The following is a 25363-nucleotide window of genomic DNA, read 5'->3' on the forward strand; positions in this document are numbered from 1 at the left end:
CCTCTGCAAGGGCCTCTTGCAGAATATGTTTGGCCACTAACCAGGCTAGAAAACCCTTTCCCAATATGTTGGATGATAACTGCCTAAATGGGCCTCCTCTGAATAAACCCAGGTTGCTGGAAGAAACACGGGCCATCCCTGACAAAGGGGACACTGACTTTCTCTCTCACTGTTTCTCCTAATAGACCCAGGCTACTCTAACCGAATGTGGGCGCTTCTCCCTCATTCATTTCCTGGGTTATATTAACAGGGGATAGTAGAGGATCAGTAGAAGGTTGTATGCCAACATACAATAGTCTACTGGTGACTATCTCATATGGAAGGAGTTTATGTCTCCAAAAGAGTGTACTGTGAATAATCAGTAGAGAAAGAGGTCACACCTTAGCTCAATGTTTATAATTTGAGTCATGTCAAACACAGCATGTTGGATAAAGAAATGCAAAAATAAAAAAAATGGAATTTTCCTGGGAGCTTGGGAGAGCCAAGTGGCAATCTTGGATTTCCCATAGCCTTGACTGTTCACTGAATTTACAGCCCATTTCAATCTAATTCAGGAACAGACTGTTGGCCATGTCACAAGAACATGAGGATGGTAAAAGTCTGGCAACAAGACGTCATTCTTTGCAAGAGCAGAATGAACTTCATCTACATGTGCCATAACCTTTACAGATTCTGTTGCTACTGCCTTCGCATGAAACTTACCAAGGACACTTCCCTTGGTTCAGTCCTTTCAGTCTGAGCTTCAATTTTGATGACAGTAATTTCAGAAAGAAGAACAGCACTAAGAAGACTGTTTTACTTGAATATTTTTTATTAGGGTCTCAGTGAGTGTGAGGAAACCCCTTTCTTTCCATAACATTCCAAAATCATGGACAATCCTGAAACCACATTGGCTATCACTATAAATATGAACAATTTGCCCTTCTGCTATCTGGCACATTTTGGTAAGGGTATGGAGCTCTGCTTGTTGGGATGGTTTAGCCTGTGGGAGGTTTCTCTTTTCAAATACTTCATATTGGGTGGAAACAGCATGGCAGCCTGAAACTCCCTTTCTCATTTTTATGACAGACCCACCAAACACAAAATTAGATCAGGATTAAAGGGGTGTCTTATAAATCAGGACGTGGTGTCAAGAAATGGTATGTTATTACCTGACAGTCATGGGACTTGCCTTTGTCAGGCAGGAGTGGTAATGTAGCAGGACTGAGAATGTTACAATATTTTACATGTAGATTAGGTGGTGAATGTAGAAAGATCTCACAAAAGGACTCTCCGTGATGGGTATTGAGGAGGGCGCGTGTTGTGATGAGCACTTGGTGTTACATGCAACTAATGAATCATTGACACTACATCAAAAACTAATGATTTACTGTATGTTGGCTAACTGAACATTAAAAAAAAAGGCTGGTGGGCTGCACAGAAATGCTGAATTAATTCAGAGTTAACAGACTTTTGACAGCTGGTAGAGTTTGTAAATGTCATTTCCTAAGGCTAGATCTGCTGAGGCTTCTACCAATTTTGCAGCTGCCTTGAGGTAGTTTGGATATGCCCAAGCTATTAAATCAAGTTTTACGCTACAGTAGGAGGTAGGCCTATGTTTATTACCATGTTTTTGTGGGAGCCCAGGTCTTGATTCTCTTTCACATATAAATAAAGGTGAAAGGTTTTGAATAGTTCGATAGCCCTAGGGCAGGTGGCTCTTGCAGGGCTAGGTTTGGTTTTATAAAGGTCTATTCAAGTTTATTCTCACCGGAAAACAGCTCCAGGACTGAAATTTTAGTAAGCTCACAAAGCAGGAAAGCAAATAAAGAAAAATTAGAATCTCCTAGCCTGTAATAACCAGCTAGACCTAAAAATCCACAAAGCTGTGGATCTAGGAAACTCCTGGTTTAGCGTAATTCTGTTTTGGAGATAGCTAGATTCCTTCAGCATTTAGACTATGACCTAGGCAATGAACAGTGTCCAGAGAAAACAGTAATTTTTTTTTAGGTAACTTATGTCTTTTTTCAGCTTTACAACAACTAAATGGAATCTTTTATGGATGCCTCTTTGGTAAATGAGCACAGCAAGAAGTCATCCACATATTGTAAAAGGGTCAATTCCCAGTGAATTGGAAGGTACTTAAACTTTGATGGAGCACTTGGGAGAAATAAGAAGGGGCCTCTGTGAACCCTCAAGGCATCACTGTCCAAGTATACTGTTAATTGTTGCAAGTAAAAGCAAACAGATACTAACTGTTGGGATCTATAGCGATGTTGAAAAAGGTCTACAAGAGTAAACCATTTTGACTCTGGTGGAATTTGTGACAAAAGTGTTCATGTTTGGAACAACTGAGAAACAGAGAATAGCTCTTTATAGCTCTTAAATCCTGGACAAATTACTATCCCCTCCCATCATGTTTCTGAAGCAGCAAGAAAGGAGTACTATAAGGGCTAGTACAGGGAATGATTAACCCCTGGATGATTAGTCTTATATTGGTAGTGTGATACTTTGTATGGCCTCAGGATTTTAACACATATTGGGACAATTTAGAAAGAAGTTCAGTTGTATCTACTTGAATTTTTATATGCTCTGCACTTTTTATTCTCCCAATGTCAGTAATTGAAGTAGCCCAAAGAATTCCAGGCACCTCAATTAAATTAAGGATTTCTTTGAAATTCATCTTCGGTGATACCGAAGATGTAAAGAACTTATAGATCAGATTGAGATTCTGAGGGAACTCTAAGGTGAGGTCTCCACCGGAGGCAAACTGTATTAGCCCTTTGAATTTAGAAAGGAGATCTCTAGCTAACAGATTGACCAGGGCTGTATCATACAGCAAAAACAAATATTTTTCATTGAAAGGTCCCAGTCATTTGTACTGGTTGTGATATAAATTCTCTCTGAACTTCATTAGTACCCCCACTACGGAAACTTCTTTTTCATTCTGAGGGATTTGTTGTGTATGAGAGTGGGGTTTAAAGCAGAAAGAATAGCTCTGGTATCCACCAGAATTTGTCAAGGTTTTCCATTAATTTTAATTTTGTTTCTCCTTGGCTACTTAAGGATATTATTGGTAGCAGTTTACCAGAGGGTCCCTGTCAATTTTGGGAGGGGACCATATGGATATTTGATTATTAAGGAATTTGTACAGGACCTTATAAGACAATTTTTTCATCAGTGCCCTAATTGATTACAAGTGAGACATCAGCTCCTAGGCCAGCTTATTAATTAGAGACTACCAAGAAGAGGAAACATGGATGGCCTAGGTGTTAACTGAAGTCTCTGGCCTTGGAGCTAGTGTAGTTGTAAGGACATTAGTTCATGATCTCGGTCCAAAGCCTTTCAAAGTGTTTGGTACAGTCAGTTCAGTTAAGCTTGTGGCCTCCCATCCTATTTTGTCTTTTTATTAATCCACTAATGTCCGAGATAATGCATTCACAAATAAGGGAGCTATACCAGGTTGGGTGGCCTTATTTACTGTGTGGAAGAAAATGCTGTAGGAAGAGTGCTTTCAGATGGGCCCTAAAGTGTGCAGAAGATTCATCTTTCTTTTGCTTTCATTCTTGAATGGACCAATTAGTGTGGGCAGAGAAAATGGGAATGGCTTGTAAAAGTTCAAATGCTATTTTGTGAGTGCTTTCTGGTTGAGGATCTCAAATATTATCCTCCATGTTTGGCTTTCTTGCTTTCCACACCCATTTTCGGGCTTCCCCAGGTTTGACCAACAGGTACACAAGCTGATAAAGATTTGGCAGCTTGGGGTCATAGGCCCTGTTAGAAGGTGAGGGAAGGACAATAAAGTATCCCCCAAAGTGAGAAGGTACTTTGAGACTGGAAAATAAAGCAGGCCACTTCCTATGGTTTACAGTTTCAGACAGGGTAACTTATTGACAGGGGGAGTTGGGCAGAAGACAATCCATTTGTGCAGTTATTCGCAGCAGTGTCTTAACCTCAGCCTACAGATTTTATAGAGAAAGGGGATGCACAGAGGAACACTGTAGTGAGATCAAAAGGTCTGAACACACCTCAAAGAGTTTACAAGCACCTAATTGACAGCTAACCTTGAATTCGATCTTGTGGCACCACCCCTCAGTTAGGAAGGGGAAAGACTATGTTCTCTCTAACAGATTCATGGGAGGCCAAAACAAGCCTCCCTGTATCCCAGTCTTGGTGGGCATTTCGAAGGTATGTATATTAACTTACAATGGGCCCAGAACCCATAGGCCCAAGAGAGGTCAAAACAAGACAGAGGACCAAAGATTGAGTCAGTATTGTCAGCACTCCTACAAGCCCCAATGAAGACTCTATAAATTCTGCAAAAAACTTTTGTGTTTCCTCTGGAGTGTTAGAAATTTGACCAAGGGGTGAAAGATAACTGAGGGGATTCATATGCACCTTCAGGTAACTTAATTTTTAAACTTAACTGTTTAACAGTCTCCCAGGGTAGAAAGTCAGTTTTAGAGAGAGAATTACTAACTGTGAGTACTCCGGTAAAGAGCAGTAGCAGTCACATCAGTCATTAGCCTTCTGTAATGAATCTCTCCATGAAGCTATTTTAGAATCTTAAAGCCTTCTGGAAGCTTCTACTTTCCAATTAAAAGAGGTATTCCATTTCATTCATTTAATTCAGGAATCCTTACTTTCAAGTGCCCTTCTCAAATAAACCATCTTGTATTAACTGTAATGTTCCCCATAAAGGCCCCTGTAATTCTAGGCTGTTTTAGTAAAATGTTGCCATTTCCAAAGATATTCACAGCTCCTGGTACCATAGTTTTAGACATAAAATAAGCATGCGTGCTGGAAAGTGGTGCACTTGACTCTAAAATTTAAGGATCCCACTAGCTAAGCCTTTGGGTCTCTTGGAGCTGAACTAATACCTAAAAGGGATATGGCACTGAGTTCAGGTTTGTGCAAGTTTTACACTGTGCCTCATTGCACAGATGTTTTCTTGAGGTAGGCAGGTGACTTACCATCAATCTAAGTGGTTCTGTAACCAACTTATCCTAACACAGGAGTCTCTGAGTTCGGAAGCAGGCATTCTAATAGCTCTTAAATGCCTAACCTGTGCCCACCAATTTTTAGGGCTTTTTGGCCTCCAAGATCCCAGCTAGCAATAGCCTTTATTTACACAAAACAAGACAAACAAATGTGCACTTCAGCACATCAGGACTAACCAAAATATGTCACAGTGGACTGGACAGCAGAAGGCCCCATGTGCATCACCAGCAATTCCCTGAATGGACTAAACCAGCAAACCCCAGGAAATGAGGACTGCAAATGGGAAATGGAGAAAGGACTCCAATGTGGAACTGAGGACTAAATCAAGGGCTAAGTATTAGTGCTCCATTAGTGCCTCCTCTGTTAGGCTAGAATGACTCATTAATCCTGGACTGGAAAGCCCATTAGATGAGTAGCTCAAATGCAAAAAAAGAACGGGGCTGAAACTGAGAGGGACTTACCAAGAGCCCTCAGAAACGGCAAGACTATGAGCTCAAAAGAGTTCCTGGAGTGCCTGCCACCCCTGTGTTTCTCCTTGTCCCTAAATGCCGTCAGAAGTTCACTTGGGATCCTGATGTTGTCACCAAATCTACTAAAAAACAAAATTTAACCAAGAAATTTGAAGATCTAATTGGCTTTTTAAAATGTTTCATGAATCAGGCAACAATCCATCTAGCAAGTATAGGGGATTTCCACCCAAGTTAAACAAAAGGAAGGTTTCTAAAAGCAAAGATCGGGGATATAAAAAGGAATTTATGAGAAAGGAATGCATTGTTTACGCAAAGTCACCCTTCTAAGGGGAATGGAACGAGGTCTATCAGTAAATTTCCTAGTAGGGCCCAGAATATTCCATGTTGAGTGATTGAAGATTACACTCCCGGAAGCCTGAAACTAGTTAAGTTAGATATTAAGTCTTGTTTTGTTGACACAGGGCCTTAAGCTAAATAACTCCATCATGGGCCTATGATTTTCTCTTTAACAATACGTATGAATATCTCACAATTTAGCATCATATTTAATGGTGAAGGACAGAATGCTTCCCTGCTAAGATCAGAAACAATACAAGGATGTCCACTCTTGCCCCTTCTGTTCAACACTGTACTGGAAATTGTAGCCAAAGCAATAAGATTATTTTTAAAACTTAGAAAGGAAAACATAAAACTGTGATTTGCAGACTACAAATAGAAAATCCAAGAAATTCATAAGAAAACTATTAGAACTGATCAAAAAGTTTAGCAAGGTGACAGAATATGAGATCAATACACAAAAATCCACTGTATTTATGTATACTAACAATGAACATTATAAAAATGAAACTAAGAAAACAAGCCCCTTAAAACAGCATCAAAAAGAATACAATACAGGGGCGCCTGGGTGGCACAGCGGTTAAGCGTCTGCCTTCGGCTCAGGGCATGATCCCGGCGTTATGGGATCAAGCCCCACATCAGGCTCCTACGCTGTGGGCCTGTTTCTTCCTCTCCCACTCCCCCTGCTTGTGTTCCCTCTCTCGCTGGCTGTCTCTAGTTCTGTCGAATAAATAAATAAAATCTTAAAAAAAAAAAAAGAATACAATACAAACTTAAATGTGAGACCTGAAACCATAAATATCCTAAAAGAGAACACAAGCAGTAATTTCTCTGACATCAGCCATAGCAACGTTTTTCAGGATATGTCTCCTGAGGCAAGGAAAACAAAGTAAAAATAAACTACTGGGACTACATCAAAATAAAAAGCTTCTGCACAGTAAAGGAAACAATCAAAAACAAAAAGAAAACCTAATGAATGAGAGAAGATATTTGCAACTGACATATCTGATAAACTGTTAGTATCCAAAATATATAAAGAATTTATACAACACACAGAAAAAACAAATAATCCAGGGGTGCCTGGGAGGCTCAATCAGTTAAGCGTCTGCTGTTGGCTCAGGTCCTAATCCGAGTGCCCTGGGATTGAGCCCCACACTGGGAGGGGGGGCTCCCTGCTCAGTTGGGAACCTACTTCTCCCTCTGCCTGCCACTCCTCCTGCTTGCACTCTCTCTGTCAAATAAATAAATAAAATCTTAAAACAACAACAACAAATAATCCAAGTAAAAAATGGGAAAGAGACATGAACAGACATTTCTCCGAAGAAGACATACAGGTGGCCAACATATACATGAACAAATGCTCAATATCACTCATCATGAGAAATGCAAATAAAAACCACAATGAGATATCACCTCACACCTGTCAGAATGGCTGACCTCAAAAACACAAGAAACAATAAATACTGATGACAATGAAGAGGACAAGAAAGCTTCTTGGTGGGCATGCAACCTTGTGCAGTTACTGTAAAAACTAGTATGGAAGTTCCTCAAAAAATTAGAGGTTAAAAAAAATACTCTATTTGGTATTAACCAAAGACTACAAAGACAAAAATTGAACCCGTTTACTGAAGCATTATTTACCATAGCCAAAATCCGGAGGCAATCCAAGTGTACACTGATAGAGGATTGGATAAAGAAAATGTGGCATGCATATATATATATGTATACACACACACACACACACACACACAATGAAAGAATATTACTAAGGCATAAAAAAATTGCAACAACATGGATGGATCTAGAAGGTGTAATGCTAAGTGAAATTAAGTCGGAGAAAAACAAGTATCATATGATCTCACTTATATGTGGAATCTAAGAAACAAAACAAAGAAAAAAGAGACAAAGCAAAAAACAGACTCTTAACTATAGAGAACAAACTGGTGTTTACCAGAGAGGAAGAAGGTTGGGGTATGGGTGAAATAGGTGAAGAGGATGAAGAGTACATTTTATTGTGATAAGCACAGAATACTGTATAGAATTGCTGAACCACTATATTGTACACCTGAAATGAATATAACACTGCACATTAATTACACTGGAATTTAAAAAACAAATAAATATTTTTTTTTTAAAGGAATACAAGAGACACCTGGTTGGCTCAGTCGGTTAAGCAGCTGCCTTCGGCTCCAGTCAGATCCCAGGGTCCTGGGATTGAGTCCCACATGGGGCTCCTTGCTCAGCAGGAAGTCTGCTTCTCCCTCTGCCTGCTGCTCCCCCTGTTTGTACTCTCTTTCTCTCTCTCTGACATAATAAATAAATTTTAAAAAATCAAAATAAAATAAAAAGAATGCAATACATAGAAGCATATTTAACAAAAGCATAAGACTTACACATTGAAAACTACAAAACAAAGATGACAGAAATTTTTAAAACTCTAAATAAATGGAAAACATTTTGTATTTGTGGGCTGGAAGACATAATAGTAAGCTGGCAATATGCCCCCACACTGATTTAGAGATTCAATGCAATCCCTATCAAAATCTCACCTGGCATTTTTGCAGAAAGTGACAAGATGATTCTAAAATTCAGGTGGAAATGCAAGGGATCCAGAACAGCCAAATAATTTTGAAAAAGAACAAAGCTGAAGGACTTCTATTACCTGAAATACCAGGAAAGTTTTCCCTTAAGGACAACTATGGTTAGTCCACTGAAATAAACAGGCAGGACACTTATTTACCTATTAGTAACTTGAGGTCAGGCCCATGACACCCTCCCTCACTTCCCCAGCCCCCCAAAATACTTCAGTAATAACTCGGAACCAGGGAGTAAGGGGTCATCTCTCTGAGGTGATAACATAATTTCATCCAGAACTCTATAGTCCTTGTAACTGTCTCCCTTGACCTGACCAATTAGGAAAACTCAATAATTTGCTTAGTCCTTTTGTTTATAAATTATTTCAATTATTCTAAGCAATAGGCTATTTATTATAATAAAATTATGGAATTGACTATTGTCCAATTTCTAAAGCTATGGAAATTAGCTCAGAGTGTCATTAAGTTAACTTGTCCAAGGTCACCCAGTAAATGGTACCTTATTGTGTAACGAGGATAGGAAGAGCTTACAAAGTAAATAATCATGTTCTAAGTTAGTATCAACTAGTTCTGATACAGCATTCAATGAACTCTACAGGTAGATAAAACAAGTATTTCCCTACTGTTTGGAAGAAACCAATGCTCTAAATATTTAAGTGATATGTCCAACTGTAGACATTTGTTGATGATTTACTGGTGGCTATTTCCAAAACTTGAAATGTGAAAAAAGAAAATTTAATTAATTTTACAAAGATTGTGGTTTATAGAATTTTTTTCTTTTTAGATTATATTGAAGTGATTGTAAATGTTGGAAATGAGGAATTAAGTCAACTTAAACAGGGCATTGTCATAGCGTTATTTTGCTTTTGTTAAATGACCTCAGGAAGAAAGCCTGGTATTTCTCTTTAAAACAAAACAAAACAAAAATTATCACTAAAAGAGAAAAGGCAAGCCATTAAAGCAAGAGCATATCTTTGCAACATATAGAACAGTATAAAGCTTGCATCCAGAATACGTAAAGTGCTCCTACAAATGATTAAGAAAAACTATACAAAAATGCTCTAGAGACTCAAAAAGAACTCATAAAAAATATCCAAATGGCCATAAATATACGAAATGTGTTCAGTATCACTCATAATCAGAGAAATGCAAAACAAAATTACAAGATACAATCACACACCAGCAGAAAGTCTGAAATCTAAGAGTGTGACAAACACAAAAACCTGCTAGGGAAAGAGTGCAGCGGAAACTCTCACACATGGTTGGTCAGAGAGAAGATACTACTGTTCTGAGAAAGTGCCATAGTTTAGTAGATTCCAATGACCCAAACCTTCCATTCTTATGCATGAAATGAACAGAAATGTGTGTACAGGAAGCAAGTACAAGAATATTCACATCAGAGTTCATTATATCCCCAAAGTGGAAAAAACTATACATCCATCAATAGGAAAATGGATAAGATATGATACAGTCATCCAAATGGAATACCACAAAACACTTAAAAAGAATGAACTACAGTACTTAAAGGAATGAACACAAAAACAACATGAGTATATCTTAAGAACACTAAGTTCAGAAAGTAGTTTGTAACTGATGATGTTAAAAGTGGCACATTTAAAAATTAAAAATTGAAGTGTGAAAAAAACCCCACATAACACTGAGGTAAGATAAAAAAGAATACACAATAATCATGCACATAAACGTCTTAAAAAGTAAAATTACGGGGCGCCTGGGTGGCACAGCGGTTAAGTGTCTACCTTTGGCTCAGGGAGTGATCCCGGCGTTATGGGATCGAGCCCCACATCAGGCTCCTCCGCTATGAGCCTGCTTCTTCCTCTCCCACTCCCCCTGCTTGTGTTCCCTCTCTCGCTGGCTGTCTCTCTGTCGAATAAATAAATAAAATCTTTAAAAAAAAAAAAAAGTAAAATTACAATTGCTAAATTATGAAACTGAATTATTTTACGAGACCACTAAATTTAAATATTTAGTTTTAGGGGCTGTTCTGTATACTGTAGACATTTAGTAGTATCCCTAGCCTCTACCCTCTAGATGCCAGTAGTATCCTCTCAGTCATAACCAATTTGTCTTCAGTCACTCAAAATTATCTTCAAAAATTACTAAATATTCCTGGGGGGCAGCGGGTGTGCAAATCATGCCCAGTTGAAAACCACTGCTCTAGAGATAGAAGGAAAATGGAGGAAGAAGGCACTTTACCATCTTACTCTGTTTCTGTTTTACCTAAATTGTTTAGAGGGAGCATGTACATAGCTGTTCTTTATGTAATTAATAATTTACAAAGAAAGCCTATTTCCTCATGGGTAAAATGGGAAGTATATACCAAAACTCCTAAACTATAAATATTAAAACAGAAACAAATCAATTTCTTGGTACAGTTAAAAAAAGGAAAGAAAGTTATTTTACATGAATAGTTATTAAGAGCAGTGTTGAGAGAAGATGGAATCTGGAACAATGCAAAAATCTTGACTAGGAGAAACAGTTATTTTTGCCATTCACAAAGATAGACAAAACAGAAATAAGAACAATTTATGGGAAATAAAATAAGCCTGGTTTGGGATATATCACAATGGAACAATCTGAGGGCCATTTAAGTAGAGCTGGAGCTGCTATCTGGAAAACAATAAAAATAAGAACTAAAGATTCAAGAGTTATCAATACATAGGTAGTACCCGCAATCATGAGCCTTCAGAGAAAGCAATATGGCCACAAAGAAACTGACCATAACTGAGGAGTGAGAAAGGAGGACCAGGGGAAAATCGAGAAATTGTACTCAGAGAGATAGGGCAAAACAAAACAATACAAAACAAAAAAACACCAAAAAATAAAAAAAAAAACAGAAGACAGAGGGATCATGGAAGCCAAGAGAAGAGTTTAAAAAAAGAATAACTAAAGTCTCCTTAGATCTCATCTTTATAAAAAAGAAAAATTAAGTAGGCTATTGGAAGAAGAGATGAAAGAGATTCAACTCAGAAAGAGTAAGGTGAATCTCAAAGTAGCACTCGCCATTAAAAGAATAACTCTAGAGCTGAGAAATCACCAGCCCTACAAGCCATCAAAGGAGGAAGGTTCTATTTAAAAGAAAACCCCCCAAATCTCTTGTACCTCTATCTTCTTGCCTACGCAGACAGCAGCAGGCCTCACAACGTCAGGTGTACTCTGGTCCTCAGGAGAGAAGCAGGCTACACTCCCACTAGCAAACACTTTCTGAAAGGTCTGCAGCACTCTGGCCTCTGACCAAAGTAAGGTAGATCCTATTTGGACTATGAAACACACACCACTCACAGTTAATCAGAAACTAGCATGCTTGGGCTCCAAACTTTTCATTGCAGATGCTGCTTCTAAAGATTAAGCTTCCATAAACATGTCTGATGTATTAATTCAGGTTAATGGTCCATGGAGGCTAGAATACAATGTATTCTCACTGTAAGCTTCTAAATCTAATGGATATCTATGAAAACATTCTTCTGCATTTTATCATTATTTCAGAAAGCCCAATCCAGATCTGTGTTCTTGAACCTACACCAGGTCTGGGAAGCTCCAAAACTAGAGGCAAAAATTACTGTACACCATTTTAGGGAGAAAGTCCTTGATTTTCATAAGATTCTCAAGATGGCATGTCACCCCAAGGGTTAACAGGCACTGTAAGTGCATATTTTCTTACCTCAGGTCCTATTTATGATCATTCATTTAATAATTTGCATCCATTCTTTATATTCACGTGGGAAGAACAGGTAGATACATCCACTAGGAACCTGGATATAAGTGTCTAGAAGAGAACTTAAGAGAAAGATTTGAATGCAAAAAAAATATTTTAACACCTCATAAGCATATAGACGGTTGTTAAAGTAACAGGAGTGGATAAGAAACTTCCTCCTACAGGATAGCATTGTGAAAAGGAAACTGGAATTAGATTATGGAACACATAACAGGGAATTACACTGGGGAACACATACAGGAGAAAGGTGGGCTGATGAAGAAGAACCAGCAAGGGAGGCTGGGAAAAAAGGGAGAACCAAGAATCACTAACTGTGCCTCAGTTAAGGAAAAAAGTCAGAAATACCTACTGAATCTGGCCACTAGGAGGCCCCTATCACCTGACCAGAAAATTTCAAGGAATTAGCTGGTACAGCCTTACTATGTCAAAAAATGAAGACAGGGAAGTGAGAGGGCAGTAAATACAGCACATAGTTTTAAGTAACTTGCCAGTGAAATCAAGAAGATAGACCAGATGACATCCAAGAGCCCATAGTGTACAAGGGAGGGTTTGGTTATTACTTTAGTGAGGTTCAGCATATTCACGAGGTAAGGAAAACAAGACTTTTCAGAGAAGACAGTTATATCTAGACAGTAATTTCGGGGGGGGGGGGGATGCTGATGCTCCACACTGAAAAAAGCATTTTCAGAAAGGCACTGAAAGGTTCCCTTAAAACACAAAATTTTGGCTTTGTCTAATACCTATGACCTTTTCCTACCACCTACTTCTCTTAACCCTCAAACGCTTTACAAAAAAAATTATTTTCGGGATGACTGGGGGGCTCAGTCAGTTGAACATCCAACGCTTGACCTCAGCTCAGGTCCTCATCTTGGGGTCGTGAGTTCAAGCCCCACGCTGGGCTCCACACTGGGCATGGAGCATACTTAAAAACACATATACACGGGGTGCCTGGGTGGCTCAGTTGGTTAAGCAACTGCTTTTGGCTCATGTCCCGATCCCAGGGTCCTCAGATGGAGCCCCACATCAGGCTCCTTGCTCAGCGGGGAGCCTGCTTCTCTGTCTCCTTCTGCCCTGCTCACGCTCTCTCTCAAATACATAAATAAAATCTTAAAACGAAAATAACCAAAAAAACCCATATATACATTTTAAAAAATGTATTTTCCCCGACTTCAGAAGAATAACGAATCTGCACAAAAGCTAAACAAACCTCCACAAAGTAGCCTCAGCCTCGAAAACGATTTCCAAGACACCACTGGGAACCTGTACATCCCACCTAAGGGCACACTCTCTATTCCACCTGCCGAGGAAGTCCCTCACAGCAACAGAGCCCACACGAGTCCGCAGCCTCACCAAGCGGGTTCCGAGCGGCTGTCCCGGCTGGACAGACCTGAAGCGAGAAGCGGTAACAAACCCTAACGCAGGGCAGCTGCAGGTACAGCGTCACCCACGGCTCACCGACCCAGACCATTTCACCCCCTCACCTCTGCGAACACCGCCACAGGGCCAAAGGCTTTCCAGAAGCCTCTGGCACCGCCCCTTCCGTAGGCTCCTACAACAAGCCCTGCCCCTTCCTGCCACCTCCCCCTAGTTCTCTTCCGGGTACTGAGCTCCCTAGCGAGAGCATCTTTCAATAACTGTCCGGGGAGCAAGGAGTTTGAAGCGCGGCAAACGCCTTTTCAGGCTCTGGCGATAGAGAAGTGGAAAAACAGAGCTGCTTCCCTCAGGGAGCTTCTATTCCAGTTGAACCGACCATAAGCTAATACGCAGTAAATATATCATTTAACGGACGGCGGTGAGTGCTATAAAGAAAAACAAAGGGTAAGGGGGAGGGGAATGAGGACCCAGTTCCTTCCTAGTAGTCATCAGTCACCTGTCTGGTAAGGCCTTTCACGTAAGGTGGTATTTGACCAGCCCGAAGGGAATGAGGGCGGTAACTCTGTGATTACCTAGAAGAAGAACGTTCCAGGGAAGTGGGACCAGCAAGCGTAGTTGTCCTGAGGAAGCGAGTGTGGCCGGGTCAGAGGCAGCAGGAAGGGTGATGGATGCAGACGCAGGGTCTCCCAGACCTCCTCGTAGGGTTGCGAGGTGCCCACAGGCCGCTCAGCGGGACACTGCCCGCGTGTGAGCCCGAGCTACCCCTGCAAAACCAGCGGCAGGAGTGATGAATTGTTGGTGGGACAGTAAAATTGAACCAAGAAGGAGACAGCTTTCTCAACCATGTAGCATAATTATGTTTAGGATTGCCAGATAATGTGCAGGATAACCACTTAAATTTGAAGTTCCGAGAGGCAACGTGTGATTTTTTGGTAAAGCTCATGCGAAATTATTCGCTGTTCGTCTGAAATTGAAGTTTAACTGGGTGTCCTGTATTTTTATTTGCTAAATCTGGCAACCATAATGGTAGAGTCTTTCAGACGCCAAGTTTGGAAACAGGAGCAGTGCTGTGCCAGGCCTTATTGGAGCCTGAGGCAAAAGAAATATGTGCCTCTTACATACATGTTTTTGTGTTGGTGTGTGTTAATGGGTAATGTTCCCAAAATAGGTTTAAATACTGAAAAACTGAAAAGTTGGTATATTGAAATTCACATCATTTTAAAATTTAAATATTTTGTTTATACCAAAAATAAAAAATACTATAATTTTCCTTAATTTAATGGAAGCTCATAAATAAAATTTTCAAGATTTACTTCCCTTGACCAAGTACAATCCTAAATCATTTTTATTTTTTTAATCCTAAATAATTTTTAATTAACATTAGTTTATGGAGACTTACTTTGTATACAGGATGCCACCACTGTGACTGATAGTGTTTTAAAAAAAATTTCCCGAGACCACTATATATTTGAATAGGATTCCACTAAGAAAAATTTGTGAATCTGTTTTACAGGATCCAAACACAGTGCTGTTTTTTTAATTACAAAATTGTTTGCTGCCTTAAACTTCTTCATATGAAATTTCCATAGGATTTAAATCGTCAGGGTACTCTTTGACTGCTTTTTGTAAATCAGATGTTTTGGTAGAAAATAACCTGTCAGCATAGAAAATAAGTTCTCCAATTTAAGTATTTGAAGACATCTCCATTTCTAGAACATCTATAATCTTCTTTAATTTCTATTTGGTAAACGTATTTCCTATAATAGTTGATAAACTCATCCGTGATTTGTACATTTCCAGTCTTCAAGTTCAAGACATATATTCATATCTCTTGCTATTGTTTTACATTAATACTTCAGAGTTACTTGCTCTCATTTCTTAAAAGCAAAGGGACAGGTCTTCTATTAAGCAGGCAACGTGCCTTGTATAGTCATGGGGGTTATTTTAACAACCTTTTTCTACTTAGTTCAAAATATCATCTCATACAGATAAGATGCATAAAAATTTGTAATCTCTTTCCACCAAGATGCTTGCTATTTCAGCATATTGTATTTTGTCATTTGATGTTATTTTAATATTTAACAGACATCTTTAATTTGTGTGAAGTGCTTTGATTGCATTTGCTCTTGATTCCCCTTAGGACTCATATGTGTGTTTTAGTGTAGTTTTTAGAGCAGGCTTAATATCCTACCTGCTCATTGAATTCACAAAGTACATAAATATCCTTTGTCCAATACTAAAAAAGGGTTATATTTGAATTCCTTGAAAGCAGGGTTTTTGCACATTGGATTATGAGCTGAACAAGGCACAAATTTGGCATAATCATTTTGGGGGAAAATAATGGTTTGTATACCCTGCTGTATTTGTTCCGTTATCATGATCCTGACCTCCAAGATTTTCTGTCAATACTTTTTCCAATTTAAGAATTTTATTAGCTAGCGCATATCCTTTTATCTCTTCAATAAAATCAGTAAAACTTTCATCTATTGTTAAGACATTCTTAATGGAATCATTTGACACATTTGTTCAAGATGGGCTACCTCTGGTATACAAAGAATAAGGAAAAGTATGTTACTTCTTTTATTCCCAGTAGTGTTTCAGATCTGACACAGTTTCCAAATAGCATTGTATGTTCCCCCTAAAATTCATATGTTGAAGTTCGAACCCCCATTACCTTGGAATGCAGTATGACTGCATTTGGACCTAAGGCTTTAAAGAGGTAATTAAGGTAAAATAAGGTCATTATCAGTGGGCTCTAATTAATATGACTGGTATCCTTTTAAGAGGAGTTGAGGCCATACACAACACACAGACCAAGGGGTGTTCAGAGTAAGGACAAAGTAAGCATGTGACCATCTGCAAGCCAGAGAGAGACCTCAAAAATAACCAAACTTCCCCACACCCTGATGTTGGACTTCTAGCTTCAGAACTGTGAGAAAATAAATGTCTGTTGTTTAATCCACTTTGTCTGTGGTATTTTAGTATGACAGCCCTAGCAAACATACAAGTTGTAAATTTGTTTTGAATTTTATTAGACAAATACGGCACAGATTCCTTTTTATGATAGCTACATAAAGAAACATAGTAATTGGTTTTTCAACTTTTAGTACTAATCTACTTACCCTGGAAACTAGAACAATGTCTAAAGTATAACTGACAAGTTGTGAAGTAAAAGGGCATGTAATGGTGAATTTTATGTGTCAACTTGCCTAGACTGTTATGACCAGTTGTTTGGTCAAACAGTAGTCTGGATCTTCATCTCACATATTTGACTGTCGTACATACAGCCTTGGGCCTACAGAACAAAAAAGGAGATTTACGTTACACGGCAACCAGAGAGGACTATAAATAATAGAACTATCAAAAAGTAGCAAAGGGAGGGTGAGAGGTAATGAAGGATAATGAGTATAGCTAGATGACCATCTCTCAAATTTCCAAAGTGTTAAAATCAAGAGATAGCACTTTGTAAGCATATGATTTACAGCCAAAAAAATGAAAACAGACAAGGGAAAGAGTTTCCTCTAGGAAGGATGGGGGAGGAGAGCAATAGGGTGGGGGAAAATTATTCATGGTTAGGTTTTGTTCCTTAATTTCAAAGCCCTGTGCATGTATTTTTAATTGGAATAGCAGAGAAAGCAAATTATTACATATGCTTCAAGCCCCACATCTAATGTTGCCTACTGTAGTGCCAACTTCCTCGTTAAATTAGATACTCTCCTGTTACTCAAGCGCTTGTTCTCTGTTATCAGACTTCTATTTCACACATCTATTTAAGAATCTTTTACATTACTCCAAATTATTTAAAGGTAAAGCAATATTTTATCTTTGCTTCCATATCAGATCTTTCATAACTGTTGCATGGATGAAAATACAAAAAATTTTTCAAAGATTTATTTGAGAGAGAGTGTGCACGGGAAGGGGCAGAGGGAGTCCTAAGCACACTCCGCACTGAGTGCAGAGCCCAACATAGGGCTCAGTCTCACAATCCTGGATCACAAACTGAGCTGAAACCAAGAGTTGGACACTCAGCCAACTGTGCCACCCAGGTGCCCCCCAAATAAAAATTATTTTGAGCTAAGACTTTGAGCAGCTACCAGATCAGGGTTTGATTCCCAGGCTTTTCACTAACCAGCACTGAAATCTCATGTGACCTCAGGTATGTTGCCTAACATTTCTGTTCTCCAGCTTGTTATTCTAAAGGTTATGAGTTTGCCTAGCAAATTCCCAAATTTCTACTGAAATGCTCAACTCTTTAGTGTCATATTGAACATGTCAATGCTAAGTAAGTTAATAAAGACTACTGAAAATAGTTTCCTATGTCTAATGTTGTCCTTTGTTTCAGGACCACAATGAGATTGGTAGGTAAGCAACAAGACATAGCAGATTCTTTAATGGTTGATTCCTTGTTTAACGCAGGAAATGTTCAAAATTAACGTGGAACATCTTCTTAGGCCATATAACAAAGGAAGATATCAAAGATAAGCTTTTCTATATCTGTGTTTTATTCTCATGAAATGAATTTTAAACTCAAAAGAACAAGAGACGTCCACTCCCAGCTAAGATGGAGTAGCTTCTGGTAGAACGATGTCAGAACCATGAAAGCTGCATAAAATCTCTTCAAAAATCTGTTTTAAGGCATCAACGGACTGCTGAAACAAAAAGGACTTGAACATCAGGATCCCAAGGAAGAATGATTCTCAAGTTGGTGAGCCAAAAGTTCCTAGCCTCTTTTATCCTAAATCATGTACTGATTATAGGCATGGTGTAAAAACTGAAAATGCAGATAAAGGACCCAAGTGATGGGCAGTTGCTAAGAGGCAGAGAAACCATCAGACCTCTTGGCAGTCTCAAGGGGTATTAAACACCAAAAATTAGACTAATTTGTTGAATATTGAATAGAAGGGAAGGGTGGAGAGCTTAGTCAACCACTCAGCCTGTTTACCTATTCAGACATTTTCTGAATTCTGAAGCTATGCAGAATGTAAAGTTAAAAAGCAGAAAAACCTAAAAAGAAAAATGAGTTTTGGGGGCAGTACCTAGATACTAAGGATACAAAGATTAGAGTTGCACAACTGCCAGAGGGACAGATCCAGTGAGCACTCTGGGCTCTCAACTGGAAAACCCCTAGAGGATTAATTCTCTTAAGAGGGGAAAATGAAGAAAACCTAGAGGTAGAGTCAAGAAAACTGAAACCCAGCCTTAATTAAGTTGGCTCAGACTCTGATTAGATTAAGTTGGTCAATCCCCACTCTGCCTAGTAAAGGAAAAGGATGAACCCATCGTATAGGACATTGTCACCATCCAGAGCCTCTATAATTTGTCATATACAATGTTGTGCATCCATTCAAAAGTTACCAGCAATACCAACAGAATGGACTAAATGATCAGCAACCAAGAGGGGAAAAAAAGATCCACAGAAAATTTTTATCATGGAGTTATCAGACAAATTTTAATTATTTTTTTAAAAGATTTTATTTATTTGAGAGAGAGAGAGTGAGAGAAAGAGAGATCATGAGCAAGGGGTGGAAGGGCAGTGGGAGAAGCAGACTCCCCACTGAGCAGGGAGCCCGATGTGGGACTCAATCCCAGGACCCCAGGATCATGGCCTGAGCCTAAGGCAGACACTTAACTTACTGAGCCACCCAGGCGCCCAGACAAGAACTTTTAAATAACTGATTTGTTAGTTGAAAAAAACATGGAGGAAACACAAAAGCTTAGTTCCCTGGAGAATTAGAATCTATTAAAAATAATTGAATGGATAGATATTCTAGAATTGAAAAATATAAGAACTGAAATTAAGAACTCAATTGATGGGATTAGCAGAAGTGATAAATTAACTGCAAGACAGATGAATAGAAAATATTTAGTCTGCTACACAAGTGGGGAAAAAAGGATGAGAAACAAAGAGAAGAGTATTAAAACTGAAACAGTGAAAAGTTCTAACATCCAGATTATTGGAGTCTCAACAGACACAAAAAAATGAGACAGCAACAGTATTTGAATAATGTCTGAAAAACTTCCAAAACTGATGAAAGACAACTCACAAATTCAAAAAACTCTGTACTCCCCAAGCCAGAAAATAACAAAAAGAAACCCACACTAGGCACATCATAGTAAAACCACTGAAAACCATAAGAAAAATCTTAAAAAAGCAGACATCAGGGAGGGGATGGGGGAGAAATTACTTTCAAAGGAGCCAAAAAAAAAAAAAAAAAAAAAAGGCCAAAAATAGCTGAATTTTCAACCAAAATGGCGTAAGCCTGGAAATAATGGAATTACATCTTTAAGTTGGTTGAAGAAAAACATGTAGATGAATTTAATAGAAAAGAGAATAAACTAGAAGATAATTATAAAAATTACCCCAAAATACAGCATAGTTATAAAAAAAATATGAAAGCAGGTTAAGAGCTAAGAATAGTATGATATAATCTAATTTACATTTAATCAGAGTTCCAGAAGGAACATAGAAAATATTAAAAGAGAAAATGGCTTAATAGTTTTCCAAAACTAATTAAAGACATATACCTTTGAGAAGCTTGAATACTGTCAAATGGCAGGGGTGGGGGAGACCCACCTATCATGCCAATAATTTTTCTGTTGTTTCTCCGCTCAATTTTTCTCAGTCTTTCTCAGCTCAAGTCAATCTTTCTGTACTCTTGCTGTTATACTGGAGTTGCAACTTTGTAAATTGTGTTTTCCATATTCCCTGACCAGCTGACATCCTGTTAGGATCTGCCAAAAGAGGGTACTAGAAGAAGATTACATGGCATTAGATAAATAGCAGGAGCCCAAACCCAGGGATTTTTTTTTTTTTAGAAGAGAGATCATTTTATATATTAAAAGCCACTGAGATTTAGAGGTTTTATTATTTCTGTAGCATAAGCCTATTCTATCCTAACAAAATATGCAAGAAGAATTTTTTTAAGTAGACCCTTGCACCAACAAAAATAAGACCCAGGTATATGAAAGACGTAAGTGTAAAAGAAAGGACTATAATGCTTTTGGAAAAGAAGATAGGAAATACCATCATCATTTTGGAGAATAGAATAATTTCTTAAGATATAAAAAGCATAAATCAAAAAGGGAAAGCTTGATAAATCGGACATAAAAATTAAGAACTTCTGTTCATCAGAAGACAAAACTAAGACTGAAAAGACAAACTAGAAAAGGAAGATACCTGCAAAACCTGTAACCAAAGAGCTTACATGTATAATATGCTAAAAATTCCAGTCAATCAGTAAGAAAAAGACCTGAAAAAAGAAGAAACCTAAGGACTAATAAAAAGGTATTCAATGTCATCAGTAATGATGCTAAAATAGATAATACTATGCATGTAACAAGGTAGCTAAAATGTAGAAATATGACAATACCAGATACTGGAGAAGGCTGGGATAAGAACTCTCACTCACTCCTGATGAGAATATGGATAACCACTCTGGAATACATTATATGTTAAAGTTGAAGACTGACTACTAAAATTCCACATTTCCACTGCTAGATATATATTCTATAGAAATGTGTTTATGAGTACCAGGAATCATGTATAAAAATGCAAATGGTAGTTTTTATAATATACAAATATTGAAACCAACTGAAATATCTATTAACAATACCTTGGCTATATTATGTATTGTCCTACAATATACATTAACAAAACTGAGGCAACTCTACAAATTAAAACAAACTAGAGCTACACAACAACATGAATGAATCTTAAAAAAGAAATGTCAAACAAAAGAAGGCTAAAACCCATAAAAATACATGATTCCATTTACAAAACATTCAAAATTGGGGAAAACAAATTTAGGGATGTAGACACAGGTAGTAAAATCACAAACACAAAGGAGTAACTACCACAAACCACTAGACAATGGTTACCACCAAGGTATTGGAAGCAGGACAGGAGATGTGATCCAGAAGAGGGTCATGAGGGGCTCCTGAGGTGCAAATTTGAAAATGATCCCTTCTCTAACCTGGGTGGTGGTCACAGGGGTGCTCATGTTCACCTTCACATTCTTTAAATTGTATATCTATGTTTCACAATTCTGTGTATCTCAAAATTTTTAAATAAGAAATTTCAAAAAAATATTTCAAATTGTAACAGCAAAATAGTCATGAACATTCATGATCACTACGCTCTCTAGAGAGCAAGGAGAGACTGCTTCCCTCACTTTCCAGAAAGGATACCGAAGCTTGAAAATATAAGTGTTGAAACCAGATCTAGAACCCAAGGTCAAGGTTTTGCCAATCAAGTATTCACTACCCAGATTCTGCCTGCACAGAGGAAATGCATAGGAAAGAAATAGTGAACTTGGTATAAGCTCCCCCATCTCAAAAAACACTCCGATTAAGGCTCTTTAAGGCTTCCGGCAGGGACACTTTATTTTTTGGTTAAAGCCACAATGATAGAAATGCCATAAAAACAAACATGTAAACAAGGTATCAGAACTTTGGTTCACTGAAACACCTCACACCTAAAACATCTGAGGTACAAAGGCACCTTGCTAGGTGCTAGACAGCCTGACTCTGCTGCAGCCACCCTGAACCAACCTTTGTGGCCAGAAGTGGCACAAGCTGGCCAGAGAGGTCGGGACCCAGGTCACCCAGGACCCTCCCCAGTCGGCTCTCCCTTTGCTCCAGACAAACATTCACTCCAACCAAGACCCAAGTGACAGGGCCTGGAACATACAAAGGTGTCTGTCATGTTGAACTTGAAGACGACATGGGCTGTAGGGCCAGGAAGGGGAGGGGCAGAAAAGGAAGTCAGTCAACTTCTGTTGATCCACATGGCCTCAAGAATTCCTGTCCTCGTTCATGGAACCACTTATTGGAGACTGTGAATAGAAAGAAAGTATGTTACAATCCTGTTGGTTAGTTCAGCAGCCAAAATGAATGACTCCTTCATGATGAATCCTGCAATGGGCCTTGGGACTCAAACATGAGTAAGATATGGTCTCATATTTCAAGTTGCTCATGAGCTGGTAAGGAAGACCTATATATAAATAGATAACTGTTCAAAGGTGATAAAAGATACGTATGTGTATATTGCCATGGAAACTGAACCAAAGGGCATCTAACCATGTAAGGGAAGAGGAGACTCCAGGCTGGGACATGAAGCTGAACAGGAGTTATCCAGGGAAGAAGATGGATATACCAGATGATTCCTTTGTCAAGGGGGTCCAGGAAGTGGGAACAGGATGAGAAAGACATCAAGGCATGAACCACCCTGGTGTGTATCAAGGACCCCAAGCAGCTCGATATTACTGGAAAAGAAATGAGATATAGAAGCTAAGGATGAGGAAGCCTGTCAGGACCGGGGAGGGCCTGGATGTCAACCTCAAGACCTGTGGGCCAGCCAACCCAGTCTGTATGCCAGGGGTAGCAGAGTAGCAGTGCTGGTGCTAGCACTGTGTCACCTAAAGCTGTGCCCAGATCCACATGAACCACAGGTTCATTCCTTAACATAGACTCTTAGAATGATAGAACAAATTTATCCTAATGCACTACGGAAGCCATAAAGCTTTTAAAATACAAATGTACTTAGTTGAAAAAAATTAAATTGTCTACAAAGCTTATAATGATAAACAGCAATCTCCCACCCAGCCCTTCCACTGCCAAACCCCACTTCTAGAAGACACGCAACTCCTTTAGTTGTTTCTTCTGATATTCAACCACATATTTCTAAATAACATGCTTATACTGCTATCTCTTGACTTTCAATTTTGGAATTCTTTTATACTATCCCTAAAACACATACTTACAACCTCCTATCTTCCCAATAGCATTAAATCACAAATTTTAATTAAATTAATTTTCAGTGCTTACATTATCATGTCACGTAAATGTTGCTCATGCCTGAGCCACCCAGTACTGTATGCTGACATTTCTCACACAACTTTTTCTTTTCCCTGAAGTCAGCAATTGCTTTAGTTTCTAATTGCTTAATTTTCTGTAAACCTACCACTATTATCCCCAAAACTCTCCAGAAGGGTATAAACTCCTCTGTTTGCAATCACTTCCCATCGTCCTGGCCCAAGCCTCTCCCTGGTTCACCACAGCTGCTTCCAGAACAAAACTCAAAGCTTCAGCCTCTGCAGTTTGCTCCCAGCCTCGAGCCTCATCTCCTGGCCCCTGTGCTACAGGCCTCCCCTTATGCAAGTGACAAAGGCAGCCGGTCTCCATACCCATGATGCCAGTTTTAGTGTGGGCCTTGTTCCATGTAAGCCTTGATTGCCTGGGTCACCCCTTACCCATTCCGATTCTAGTTCTCTCCCACTGCTCCCTCAGAACCCCTGCCAGAGTCCACTCCTCTGGGAACCATCCTGGACCTACAATGGTTGTGTACCTATTCTTGCTTGGAGCTTCCTCAGCTCTGTGGGCATCTCTGAACATGTTCCCAGCCAGCTGTCCTGGCACATAATCAGCTTTGTGGACAGCTACATGGCTGGATAAGACAACCAGTTAGCAGGGGGGAAAGGAAAAACTCAAAAAGGAAGACAGTCTTGGCACTGTGAAAAGAGGGCAGCAGGAATCTCCCCACTCAGAGTCTCAGGCTGACCCCAAGAGCCCAGGCTGAGACCACCAAGCCACTTACCCCACTTGCAGCCCACAAGCACGGGACAGGCAGCATGTCTCGTACGGTAGTCACCTTCCCCGCTGCGCAGGAGGTTGTACCAGAATACGGCTGTGCCCTAGGAAAAAGAGAGAGCCCGTCAGAAACACTCTGATACGGGGCTCAAGGACCTGACCCTCAACATCTCCCTAAGCAGAAACACCCTCACTATCCTGTGTACCAAGGGACAGGGCTCTGGGATTCCAGCAGTACAGAAGTATGCACCCTTCACAGTGAGGCAGATGTTTAATAACCCACCTTCCCCCAAATGGACTTCCTTCCCAGCCCATCTCCCCAGATGGAAGCCAAGGCCACAACGCCAGAGTTCAGGCAGGAAGGGGCAAAGGCCTCTCACAGTAAGGGTCAACCAGGCCAGGGAATGGGAACTGGGAGCTTCAACCTGTGACCCACAAAAACTAGAACTTACCTTCTTAGGCCAAATCGCAGCCCCCAGATCAGGAAAAACAGTGGCACCACCAGCTTCTACATCACTCATCTGAGAATACAAAGCATAGAGCTTGGCCCTTGTACTCAAAGCTCTCAAAGCAACTGAGCCACAAAGGACACAAGTAAGCAGATTACCTTTCTCTGAGCAGGACAGGCACTGCTCCAAGGCTCTGCTCCACAGTCAGCCCTTCCGCCAAGAAAAGCTCAACCCATGCACTACCCCTCCCTAAACCCAGCTTAATCTATGTGGTTCATCGGGATAGTCCCATGCCTAGGGCACTTAGAGCAGCAGCCCTGCAGGAGACCCAAATCCTGGCTGTCCTCGGATGGGAACAATCTGAGTCTATATGTGGAAAATGCCTGACTAACCCCCCGCTCTTGCATCACCATCCAGCCTGGGCCACACCAAAGGCACTGTGCCCTGTGAACTGCCCTAACCTGAAGCTCCTTGCTGCTCCCAACACCATCTGTGGCCCCCACTGTAGGCTGTATTTCTCTGGTTCTAGTACCACCGTCACCTTCCCAGAACAGCAGCCCTCCCCAGAGCCAGCTGGGTGAGCAGACAGGGTGTGGTTCCACAGGCCCTGCTTTCTCCCAGGGAGGCCTCCAACCAAATGGAACACAAGCTCCACGGTAGGGAGGCTACACTTATGCCCACAAAGCGAGCCTCAACTCATGCCCAAGGCACCACTTCTCTCTCATCTGGCTGTCTTACTTCAAGATCTTTGTCTATAATGTAATAAAACGTGGAGTTTTAAAAATATTTCCACAGGATACATGTCAGACAGACTAAAGAGCACTCAACAGACATATGGTA

At 39.7% G+C, this 25363-nt stretch overlaps 1 protein-coding gene across 7 annotated transcripts in view; it reads right to left on the reverse strand.

Annotated features, from left to right (window-relative positions):
- Nucleotides 1-21838: 21838 nt before the first annotated feature.
- Nucleotides 21839-25363, reverse strand: part of P4HA2 (prolyl 4-hydroxylase subunit alpha 2) — a 36725-nt gene continuing 33200 nt past the window's right edge. For all 7 annotated transcript variants that reach the window (XM_034655983.1, XM_034655987.1, XM_034655985.1 and 4 more), the window contains 3 exons: nt 24527-24595; nt 24082-24178; nt 21839-22321 (listed from right to left, as the gene is read on the reverse strand). In XM_034655983.1, coding sequence (XP_034511874.1) covers nt 22251-22321; nt 24082-24178; nt 24527-24595 — 237 coding nt within the window. In that variant the 3' untranslated portion in view covers nt 21839-22250. The remainder of the gene's footprint in view (nt 22322-24081; nt 24179-24526; nt 24596-25363) is intronic.

This window comes from Ailuropoda melanoleuca, chromosome 3, assembly GCF_002007445.2.
Source record: "Ailuropoda melanoleuca isolate Jingjing chromosome 3, ASM200744v2, whole genome shotgun sequence".
Taxonomy (NCBI): Eukaryota; Metazoa; Chordata; class Mammalia; order Carnivora; family Ursidae; genus Ailuropoda; species Ailuropoda melanoleuca.